The sequence below is a fragment of the Tachyglossus aculeatus genome, chromosome 20 (genome assembly GCF_015852505.1).
Source record: "Tachyglossus aculeatus isolate mTacAcu1 chromosome 20, mTacAcu1.pri, whole genome shotgun sequence".
In the NCBI taxonomy this organism is placed as follows: Eukaryota; Metazoa; Chordata; class Mammalia; order Monotremata; family Tachyglossidae; genus Tachyglossus; species Tachyglossus aculeatus.
In genome coordinates this window covers 31,662,230-31,674,226 of record NC_052085.1, presented here as the reverse complement: position 1 = coordinate 31,674,226, position 11,997 = coordinate 31,662,230, and the positions used below count along the sequence as shown (strand labels likewise).

Below are 11,997 nucleotides of genomic sequence, written 5' to 3'. Positions count from 1 at the left end.
GTGCTTGGCGCCCATCTTCCGCGGCGGCCAGCCTGCGGGCACCGGGCATCGCCCCTCCGCAGTGGGTGGGACGGGACGGAGACAGACGGACGGGGACCAGACGGCGGCGAGTCTGCGGCCCCACGGATAGACTCGGGGATACCACGGACCGTGACCTCTCAGCAGCCCAGAGACCCCCCCCCCCCCCACCGTGGTCCAGGAGGGTCCCCCCTTGGTCCCCGAGCCAGGGGGGGATGAAGCCTGGAAGTCCGAACGCCGGTTGCCGGGGGCTGGGGAGATGGGGGGAGAGGGAGAAAGACAGAGATGCTGGAGGCTGGGGATGGCCACTGGATATTTTAATCAGGAGGCGTGATGTTGCGCGCGCGGAGGGGGACCCGCCGGCTCGGGGGACCACCGAAGCCGCGAGAAGCTTCAGCGTATCGGGTGGAAGGGCTCGAGAATCTCGCCGTACGTTTTCTTTTCTACAAAAGGAAAACGGCGCACTGGTCAGACTGGTCTGGGCCGCTTCCGAAAAGCCCCCAACGGAGGGTGTCCCGCCCGCACCGCGGCTCCGGTCCCCGGACACCGGCCTCCCCCTCCGCATCCCCCGTCCCCTCCCGGTGACCGGGTCCTCATCGTCATCAATCGTATTTATTGAGCGCTTACGATGTGCAGAGCACTGGACTAAGCGCTTGGGAAGTACAAATTGGCAACACATAGAGACAGTCCCTACCCAACAGTGGGCTCACAGTCTAAAAGAAGTCGGAGAGGAACGAGAAGCCCCCGCCGCCGGGTCTCCGGCAGCGGCGTAAAGTGCCCGAGGAAGAAGATGACAACCCGGCAAGGAGATGTTGTCCCTAGGGCTTGCCCAGCCCACAGTGCTCACTGGGGCAGTGTGGCCACCCAGCTGCCGTGGACTCGAACGATAATAATAATTATATTTTATTTTACTTGTACATATCTATTGTATTGATTTTATTTTGGTAATATGTTTCGTTTTGTTGCCTGTCTCCCCCCTTCTAGACTGTGAGCCTGCTGTTGGGTAGGGACCGTCTCTAGATGTTGCCAACTTGTACTTCCCAAGCGCTTAGTACAGTGCTCTGCACACAGTAAGCGCTCAATACGATTGAATGAATGAATAATATAATAATAAGAATAATAGTGGCATATTTTATTAATATGTTTTGTTTTGTTCTCTGTCTCCCCCTTCTAGACTGTGAGCCTGCTGTTGGGTAGGGGCCGTCTCTAGATGTTGCTAACTTGTACTTCCCAAGCGCTTAGTACAGGGCTCTGCACACAGTAAGCGCTCAATAAATATGATTGAATGAATGAATGAATAATATGATAATAAAAATAATAGTGGCATATTTTATTAATATGGTTTTGTTCTCTGTCTCCCCCTTCTAGACTGTGAGCCTGCTGTTGGGTAGGGACCGTCTCTAGATGTTGCTAACTTGTACTTCCCAAGCGCTTAGTACAGGGCTCTGCACACAGTAAGCACTCAATAAATACGATTGAATGAATGAATGAATAATATAATACTAAGAATAACAGTGGCATATTTTGTTAATATGTTTGGTTTTGTTCTCTGTCTCCCCCTTCTAGACTGTGAGCCCACTGTTGGGTAGGGACTGTCTCTATATGTTGCCAACTTGGACTTCCCAAGTGCTTAGTCCAGTAAACACTCAATAAATACGACTGAATGAATGAATGAATGAATTTATTAAGCGCTTACTATGTTGCCAGGCACTGTATTGAGCGCTGGGGTAGCTACAGAAGAGTTGGGCTGGACACAGTCGCCGTCCCACATGGGGCTCACAGTTAATTCCCACTTGACCGATGAAGAAACTGGAGCCCAGAGAAGTGAAATTCATTCATTCAATCGTATTTATTGAGCGCTTACTGTGTGCACAGCACTGTACTAAGCGCTTGGGAAGTACAAGTTGGCAACATCTAGAGACAGTCCCTACCCAACAACGGGTTCACAGTCTAGAAGGGGGAGGCAGAGAACAAAACTAAACATATTAACAAAATAAAATAAAAACAATAAATAAAATAAATAGAATATGTGCTTTGCATTTGGTAGGTGTGCTTTGCATGTAGTAGGCACTTAAACACATGCCATCGTTATTATTATTATTATTAAAATGGGGATTAAGACTGTGAGCCCCCCGTGGGACCACATCATCACCTTGTAATCTCCCCAGCGCTTAGAACAGTGCTTTGTACATAGTAGGCGCTTAACAAATGCCATCGTTATTATTATTATTATTATTAAAATGGGGATTAAGACTGCGAGCCCCCCGCGGGACCACCTGATCACCTTGTAACCTCCCCAGCGCTCAGAACAGTGCTTTGCACATAGCAGGCGCTTAACAAATGCCATTGTTATTATTATTATTAAAATGGAGATTAAGACTGTGATCCCCCCCGTGGGACCACATCATCACCTTGTAATCTCCCCAGCGCTTAGAACAGTGCTTTGCACGTCGTAGGCGCTTAACAAATGCCATTATTATTATTATAATGGGGATGAAGACTATGAGCCCCCCATGGGACCACCTGATCTTGTAACCTCCCCAGCGCTTAGAACAGTGCTTTGCACATAGTAAGCGCTTAACAAAGCCATCATCATCATTATTATTATTATTCTCTGGGCCTCAGTTCCCTCATCTGGAAAATGGGGATTAAGACCGTGATCTATGTATATATGTTTGTACATATATGTATATATGTTTGTACATATTTATTACTCTATTACTCTATTTATTTTACTTGTCCATATCTATTCTATTTATTTTATTTTGTTAGTATGTTTGGTTTTGTCCTCTGTCTCCCCCTTTTAGACTGTGAGCCCACTGTTGGGTAGGGACTGTCTGTATATGTTGCCAACGTGTACTTCCCAAGCGCTTACTACAGTGCTCTGCACACAGTAAGCGCTCAATAAATACGATTGATTGATTGATTGATCTCCCCGCCGTGGGACCACATGATCACCTTGTAACCTTAGAACAGTGCTTTGCACGTAGTAGGCGCTTAACAAATGCCACCATTATCATTATTATTAAAATGGGGATGAAGACTGTGAGCACCCCGTGGGATGACCTCATCACCTTGTAACCTCCCCGGCGCTTAGAACAGTGCTTTGCACATAGTAGGCGCTTAATAAATGCTATTATTATTATTAAGTAAAATAAATAGAGTAATAAATCTGTACAGACAGATATACAGGTGCTGTGGGGAGGGGAAGGAGGAAGGAGGGGGCTCGGTCTGGGAGTCTGAGTGGTGGGGTAGCTACAAAAGAGTTGGGCTGGACACAGTCGCCGTCCCACATGGGGCTCACCGTTAATGCCCACTTGACAGATGGAAGAAACTGAAGCCCAGAGAAGTGAAATGAGTCGCCCAAGGTCACACGGCACACACATGGCGGTTCGTCCTCCCCCAGGCCGGGAACGCCCTCCCTCCGCCAAACCAGCTCTCTTCCTCCCTTCAAAGCCCTACTGAGAGCTCACCTCCTCCAGGAGGCCTTCCCACACTCAGCCCCCTTCCTCTCTTCCTTCTCCCCCGCCCCATCATCATCATCAATCGTATTTATTGAGCGCTTACTGTACTAAGCGCTTGGGAAGTCCAAGTCGGCAACATACGGAGACGGTCCCTACCCAACAGTGGGCTCACAGTCTAAAAGGGGGAGACAGAGAACAAAACCAAACATACTAACAAAATAAAATAAATACATAGAATAGATATGTAAACAGCACGTGTATATGTGTATAGACGTTTGTACATATTTATTAGTCTATTTATTTATTTTACTTGTACATATCTATTCTATTTATTTTATTTTGTTAATACGTTTTGTTTTGTCGTCCGTCTCCCCCTTCTAGCCTGTGAGCCCGCTGTTGGGTAGGAACCATCTCGCTATCAATCAATCGATCAATCGTATTTATTGAGCGCTTACTGTGTGCAGAGCACTGGACTAAGCGCTTGGGAAGTCCAAGTCGGCAACATCTAGAGACGGTCCCTACCCAGCAGTGGGCTCACAGTCTAAAAGGGGGAGACAGAGAACAAACCAAACATACTAACAAAATAAAATAAATAAATAGAATAGATATGTAAACAGCACGTGTATATGTGTATAGACGTTTGTACATATTTATTAGTCTATTTATTTATTTATTTTACTTGTACATATCTATTCTATTTATTTTATGTTGTTAATATGTTTGTTTTGTCGTCTGTCTCCCCCTTCTAGCCTGTGAGCCCGCTGTTGGGTAGGAACCGTCTCGCTATCATCAATCAATCGATCAATCGTATTTATTGAGCGCTTACTGTGTGCAGAGCACTGGACTAAGCGCTTGGGAAGTCCAAGTCGGCAACGTCTAGAGACGGTCCCTACCCAACAGTGGGCTCACAGTCTAGAAGGGGGAGACAGAGAACAAAACCAAACATACTAACAAAATAAAATAAATACAATAGATATGTAAACAGCACGTGTATATATGTATAGACGTCCGACAGTGCTCTGCACACAGTAAGCGCTCAGTAAATACGACTGATTGATTGATTAGTCTATTTATTTATTTATTTTACTTGTACATATCTATCCTATTTATTTTATTTTGTTAGTACGTTTTGTTTCGTCATCCGTCTCCCCCTTCTAGCCTGTGAGTCCGCTGTTGGGTAGGAACTGTCTATCAATCAATCGATCAATCGTATTTATTGAGCGCTTACTGTGTGCAGAGCACTGGACTGAGCGCTTGGGAAGTCCAAGTCGGCAACGTCTAGAGACGGTCCCTACCCAACGGCGGGCTCACAGTCTGCCAACTTGCGCTTCCCAAGCGCTTAGTACAGTGCTCGGCACACGGCAGGCGCTCCCTAAATACGACTGAACGAACTAACGAACAAATGGCCGCTCTCTCTCCGCTTGACACCCGGGCTACCTTTGTCTCGGAAGTCCTCCGGAAACCGCTCCATGTACGCGAACATGTCCTGATCCCGCTGCGCGTACTTGAAGTTCTCACGCTTCACCATGAAATAGCCGGCGCACCAGAAGGCCGTCACGTAGAGGAGCTGGCGATGCAGCCCTGAGGGTCCGACGGGAGACAGACACAGAAAGGCCGGGACGAAGGAAGGTCAGAACGGCTGGAAATCAATCAATCAATCAATCGATCAATCCTATTTATTGAGCGCTTACTGTGTGCAGAGCGCCGGACTAAGCGCTTGGGAAGTCCAAGTTGGCAACGTAGAGAGACGGTCCCTACCCAACAGTGGGCTCACAGTCTAAAAGGGGGAGACGGAGAACAAAACCAAACATACTAATAAAATAAAATAAATCATCATCATCGTCAATCGTATTTATTGAGCGCTTACTGTGTGCAGAGCTCTTGGGAAGTCCAAGTTGGCAACATATAGAGACGGTCCCTACCCAACAGTGGGCTCACAGTCTAGAAGACACGGCGGCCTAGACCCGAAATGCTGGGGGGCGCGTGGGGATTATTAAGTAAAATAAATAGAGTATAAAGTATAAATAGAGTATAAATAAATAGAGCCGCCCCAAAACACCGACTGACCACCGTTACTGCTCCCCCCCCACCCCAACTGCGCTAACTCAGCGCAGGAGAAGCAGCGTGGCTCAGTGGAAAGAGCCCGGGGTTTGGAGTCAGAGGTCATGGGTTCAAATCCCGGCTCTGACAACTGTCAGCTGTGGGACTTTGGGCAAGTCACTTCTCTGGGCCTCGGTTCCCTCATCTGTCAAATGGGGATGTGTGAGCCCCCGTGGGACAACCTCATCATCATCAATCGTATTTATTGAGCGCTTACTATGTGCACAGCACTGGACTAAGCGCTTGGGAAGTACAAATCGGCAACATATAGAGACAGTCCCTACCCAACAGTGGGCTTACAGGCTAAAAACCTGATCACCCTGTAACCTCCCCGGCGCTTAGAACAGTGCCTTGCACGTAGTAGGCCCTTAACAAATGCCACCGTTATTACTATTATTATTAAAATGGGGACGAAGACTGTGAGCCCCCTACGGCCCACTTGCTCACCTCATAACCTCCCCAGCACTCAGAACAGTGCTTTGCATGATCATTTCCCCTTCCCCGCAGCACCTGTATATATGTATATACGTTTGTGCATATTTATTACTCTATTTATTTAACTTGTACATATCTATCCACAGCACCTGTATATATGTATATATGTTTGTGCATATTTATTACTCTATTTATTTATTTATTTATTTTACTTGCACATATCTAGTCTATTTATTTTGTTAGTCTGTTTGGTTTTGTTCTCTGTCTCCCCCTTCTAGACTGTGAGCCCGCTGTTGTGTAGGGACCGTCTCTAGATGTTGCCAACTTGGACATCCCAAGCGCTTGGTACAGTGCTCTGCACACAGTAGGCGCTCAATAAATACGATTGATTGATCTGAACGTAGCAGGTGCTTAGGCAACGCCATCATCATTATCATTACTAATAGAGTAATAAGTCTGTACGAAGAGGTGTATGCATCTATACATACCCGCTGTGCCTGTCTTGGTGGTGGTGGGGGTGTGTGTGTGTGTGTGTGTGTGTGTGTGTGTGTGTGTGTGTCTCACTCACCGGCCTTGAAGACGGGCCTCCTGCGCACGGCGTTGTTGAGGAGCCCGGCCGGTCAATCAATCAATCAATCGTATTTACTGAGCGCCTCTTGTGTGCAGAGCACTGTACTAAGCGCTTGGGGAGTCCAAGTTGGCAACATCTAGAGACGGTCCCTGCCCAACAGCGGGCTCACAGTCTAAAAGCCCGGTCGGGGGGGGCGGGTGTGTGTGTGTGTGTGTGTGTGTGTGTGTGTGTGTGTGTGTGTGTGTGTGTGTGTGTGTGTGTGTGTGTGTGTGTGTGTGTGTGTGTGTGTGTGTGTCTGTCTCTGAGTCTCACCGGCCTTGAAGACGGGCCTCCTTCGCACGGCATTGTTGAGGAGCCCGGCCGGTCAATCAATCAATCAATCGTATTTACTGAGCGCCTGCTGCGTGCAGGGCACTGTACTAAGCGCTTGGGAAGTCCAAGTTGGAAACATCGAGATATGGTCCCTGCCCAACAGTGGGCTCACAGTCTAAAAGCCCCGTCGGGGGGGGGGGGGGGGGGGGGGGGGGTGTGTGTGTGTGTGTGTGTGTGTGTGTGTGTGTGTGTGTGTGTGTGTGTGTGTGTGTGTGTGTGTGTGTGTGTGTGTGTGTGTGTGTGTGTGTGTCTGAGTCTCACCGGCCTTGAAGACGAGCTTCCTTCGCACGGCGTTGTTGAGGAGCCCGGCCGGTCAATCAATCAATCGTATTTATTAAGAGCTTCCTGTGTGCAGGGCACTGTACTAAGGGCTTGGGAAGTCCAAGCTGGCAACATCTAGAGACGGTCCCTACCCAACAGTGGGCTCACCGGTCAATCAATCAATCGCATTTATTGAGCGCCTCCTGTGTGCGGAGCACTGTGCTAAGCGCTTGGGAATTCCAAGTTGGCAACATCGAGAGACGGTCCCTGCCCAACAGCGGGCTCACAGTCTAGAAGCCCGGTCGGGGGTGTGGGGGTGTGTGTGTGTGTGTGTGTGTGTGTGTGTGTGTGTGTGTGTGTGTGTGTGTGTGTGTGTGTGTGTGTGTGTGTGTGTGTGTGTGTGTGTGGTGTCCGTGTCTCACCGGCCTTGAAGACGGGCCTCCTGCGCACGGCGTTGTTGAGAAGCCCGGCCGGTCAATCAATCAATCAATGGTATTTATTGAGCGCTTACTGCGTGCAGGGCACTGTACTAGGCGCTTGGGAAGTCCAAGTTGGCAACATCGAGAGACGGTCCCTGCCCAACAGCGGGCTCACGGCCTAGAAGCCCGGTGGTGTGTGTGTGTGTGTGTGTGTGTGTGTGTGTGTGTGTGTCTGTCTGTCTGTCTGTCTCTGAGTCTCACCGGCCTTGAAGACGGGCCTCCTGCCCACGGCGTTGTTGAGCAGCCCGGCCGGTCAATCAATCAATCAATCGTATTTATTGAGCGCCTCCTCTGTGCAGGGCACTGTGCTAAGCGCTTGGGAAGTCCAAGTTGGCAACATCTAGAGACGGTCCCTGCCCAACAGTGGGCTCACAGTCTAAAAGCCCCGTCGGGTGTGTGTGTGTGTGTGTGTGTGTGTGTGTGTGTGTGTGTGTGTGTGTGTGTGTGTGTGTGTGTGTGTGTGTGTGTGTCTGAGTCTCACCGGCCTTGAAGACGAGCCTCCTTCGCACGGCGTTGTTGAGGAGCCCGGCCGGTCAATCAATCAATCGTATTTATTAAGAGCTTCCTGTGTGCAGGGCACTGTACTAAGGGCTTGGGAAGTCCAAGCTGGCAACATCTAGAGACGGTCCCTACCCAACAGTGGGCTCACCGGTCAATCAATCAATCGCATTTATTGAGCGCCTCCTGTGTGCGGAGCACTGTGCTAAGCGCTTGGGAATTCCAAGTTGGCAACATCGAGAGACGGTCCCTGCCCAACAGCGGGCTCACAGTCTAGAAGCCCGGTCGGGGTGTGTGTGTGTGTGTGTGTGTGTGTGTGTGTGTGGTCCGTGTCTCACCGGCCTTGAAGACGGGCCTCCTGCGCACGGCGTTGTTGAGAAGCCCGGCCGGTCAATCAATCAATCAATGGTATTTATTGAGCGCTTACTGTGTGCAGAGCACTGTACTAAGCGCTTGGGAAGTCCAAGTTGGCAACATCGAGAGACGGTCCCTGCCCAACAGCGGGCTCACAGTCTAAAAGCCCGGTCGGGGGTGGTGGTGGAGTGGGGGGGAGGGGTGTGTGTGTGTGTGTGTGTGTGTGTGTGTGTGTGTCTCAGTCTCATCGGCCTTGAAGACGGGCCTCCTGCGCACGGCATTGTTGAGGAGCCCGGCCGGTCAATCAATCAATCGTATTTATTGAGCGCCTCCTGTGTGCAGAGCACTGTGCTAAGCGCTTGGGAAGTCCAAGTGGGCAACATCGAGAGACGGTCCCTGCCCAAATGCGGGCTCACAGTCTAGAAGCCCGGTCGGGGGTGTGTGTGTGTGTGTGTGTCTGTCTGTCTGTCTGTCTGTCTCTCACTCACCGGCCTTGAAGACGGGCCTCCTGCGCACGGTGTTGTTGAGGTGCCCGGCCGGTCAATCAATCAATCAATCAATCAATCGTATTCATTGAGCGCTTCCTGTGTGCAGGGCACCGTACTAAGCGCTTGGGAAGTCCAAGTTGGAAACATCTAGAGACGGTCCCTGCCCAACAGCGGGCTCACAGTCTAGAAGCCCGGTCGGGTGTGTGTGTCCGTGTCCGTGTGTCCGTGTCTCACCGGCCTTGAAGACGGGCCTCCTCCGCACGGCGTTGTTGAGGATGCCGGCGCAGTATCCCATGAAGGCGATGTAGAGGAGGCGCGGGTCGTTGAGGCGGGGCGGGGGCAGGCTCCGGGCCTGCTCCGGAAGGAACTGCAGCGGCACCGACCCCGGCCGCACGCTCATCTTCGCCCGCCGGACCGCCGCCCTGACCTTTCACCTTTCACCTCCGACCTCTCACCTCCGACCGCCGGCCGGGCCGCCGCTCAAGGGCACGGGACAACGCGCCTGCGCACCCGCCCCCTCGGCGAGCGTCCCTCCGCGCGTGCGCACCCCCCCCCCAGCCGCGAGCGCCCACCCGCGCGTGCGCACCCGCCCCCTCGGCGAGGGTCCCTCCGCGCGTGCGCGCCCGCCCCCCATCCGCGAGTGCGCACCCGCCCCCAGCCGCGAGTGTCCCTCCGCGCGTGCGCACCCGCCCCCTCGGCGAGAGTCCATCCGCGCGTGCGCACCCGCCCCCATCCGCGAGCGCCCACCCGCGCGTGCGCACCCGCCCCCTTGGCGAGCGTCCCTCCGCGCGCACGCCCATCATTCATCAATCAATCAATCGTATTTATTGAGCGCTTACTGTGTGCAGAGCACTGTACTAGGCGCTTGGGAAGTCCAAGCTGGCAACATCTAGAGCCGGTCCCTACCCAACAGTGGGCTCACAGCCTAGAAGGGGGAGACAGAGAACAAAACCAAACAGACTAACAAAATAAAATAAATAGAATAGATTGGAGATCGCTATAATAATAATAATAGCAGTTATTAAGCGCTTACTATGTGCAACGCACTGTTCTAAGCGCTGGGAATCAATCAATCAATCAATCAATCAATCGTATTTATTGAGCGCTTACTATGTGCAGAGCACTGTACTAAGCGCTTGGGAAGTACAAATTGGCATCACATAGAGACAGTCCCTACCCGATAGTGGGCTCACAGTCTAAAAGGGGGAGACAGAGAACAGAACCAAACATACCAACAAAATAAAATAAGTAGGATAGAAATGTACAAGTAAAATAAATAAATAAATAAATAAACAGAGTAATAAATATGTACAACCATATATACATATAAGGGAAGGTTACAAGGGGATCAGGTGGTCCCACGGGGGGCTCACAGTCTTCATCCCCATTTGACAGGTGAGATCACAGAGGCAATCAATCGTATTTATTGAGCGCTTACCGTGTGCAGAGCACTGTACTAAGTGCTTGGGAAGTACAAGATGGCAACATATAGAGACGGTCCCTACCCAACAGTGGGCTCACAGTCTAAAAGGGGAGACGGAGAACAAAACCAAACAGACTAACAAAATAAAATAAATAGAATAGATAGGTACAAGTAAAATAAATAAATAGAGTAGTAAATATGTACAGACATATATACATATATACAGGTGCTGTGGGGAAGGGAAGGAGGTAAGGTGGGGGGATGGAGAGGGGGACGAGGGGGAGAGGAAGGAAGGGGCTCAGTCTGGGAAGGCCTCCTGGAGGAGGTGAGCTCTCAGTAGGGCCTTGAAGGAAGATCGCTATAATATTCGATCGCTATAATAATAGCAGTTATAATGATAATAATAATGATGGCATTTATTAAGCGCTTACTATGTGCAAAGCACTGTTCTAAGCACTGGGGGGGATACAATGTGATCAAGTTGTCCCACGGGGGGCTCACAGTCTTAATCCCCATTTTTACAGATGAGGTAATTGAGGCTCAGAGAAGTGAAGTGCCTTGCCCAAAGTCACACAGCAGACATGTGGCGGAGCCGGGATTCAAACCCATTACGTCTGACTCCAAAGCCCGCACTCTTTCCACCAAGCCACGCTGCTTCTCCAATATTATTATTGGATTGTTAATAATAATAATAATATTGTCCAATATTATTGGATTATTCTCCAATATTATTATTGGACGGCAGCACCGTTCTCCAGGTTACCTTGTAACCTCCCCAGCGCTTAGAACAGTGCTTTGCACAAAGTAAGCGTTTAACAAATGCCATCATTATTATTATTGCTGGCCAAACGGCAGCACCGTTCTCCAGGTTACCTTGTAACCTCCCCAGCGCTTAGAACAGTGCTTTGCACAAAGTAAGCGTTTAACAAATGCCATCATTATTATTATTGCTGGCCAAACGGCAGCACCGTTCTCCAGGTTACCTTGTAACCTCCCCAGCGCTTAGAACAGTGCTTTGCACACAGTAAGCGCTTAATAAATGCCATCATTATTATTATTGCTGGCCGAACGGCAGCACCGTTCTCCAGGTTACCTTGTAACCTCCCCAGCGCTTAGAACAGTGCTTTTGCACATACTAAGCACTTAATAAATGCCATTATTATTATTATTATTATTGCTGGCCGAACGGCAGCACCGTTCTCCAGGTTACCTTGTAACCTCCCCAGCGCTTAGAACAGTGCTTTTGCACATAGTAAGCGCTTAATAAATGCCATCATTATTATTATTGCTGGCCGAACGGCAGAACCGTTCTCCAGGTTACTTTGTAACCTCCCCAGCGCTTAGAACAGTGCTTTGCACATAGTAAGCGTTTAATAAATGCCATTACTATTATTATTGCTGGCCGAACGGCAGCACTGTTCTCCAGGTTACCTTGTAACCTCCCCAGCGCTTAGAACAGTGCTTTGCACACAGTAAGCGCTTAATAAATGCCATCATTATTATTATTGCTGGCCGAACGGCAGCACCTTTCTCC

The 11,997-nt window shown here is 49.9% G+C and overlaps 1 protein-coding gene across 1 annotated transcript; it reads right to left on the bottom strand.

Annotated features, from left to right (window-relative positions):
- Positions 1-314: 314 nt before the first annotated feature.
- On the bottom strand, positions 315-9,545 carry LOC119941475 (NADH dehydrogenase [ubiquinone] 1 subunit C2-like). Its single transcript, XM_038761934.1, has 3 exons — positions 9,275-9,545; positions 4,920-5,063; positions 315-461 (listed from the first exon to the last, which is right to left on the bottom strand). Exons 1-3 carry the CDS (start codon positions 9,438-9,440, stop codon positions 412-414), a joined length of 360 nt encoding a protein of 119 aa, XP_038617862.1. The 5' UTR covers positions 9,441-9,545; the 3' UTR covers positions 315-411.
- Between the last annotated feature and the right edge of the window lie 2,452 nt (positions 9,546-11,997).

What these genes read in the sequence shown, in the direction of transcription:
- LOC119941475 (XM_038761934.1), bottom strand. Translation starts at nt 9,440, where the DNA reads ATGAGCGTGCGGCCGGGGTCGGTGCCGCTGCAGTTCCTTCCGGAGCAG. An exon ending in GAGGCCCGTCTTCAAGGCCG is followed by an intron (nt 5,064 to 9,274) that starts GTGAGACACGGA and finishes TCGGACCCTCAG; the next exon opens with GGCTGCATCGCCAGCTCCTC. An exon ending in GGAGGACTTCCGAGACAAAG is followed by an intron (nt 462 to 4,919) that starts GTAGCCCGGGTG and finishes TTCCTTTTGTAG; the next exon opens with AAAAGAAAACGTACGGCGAG.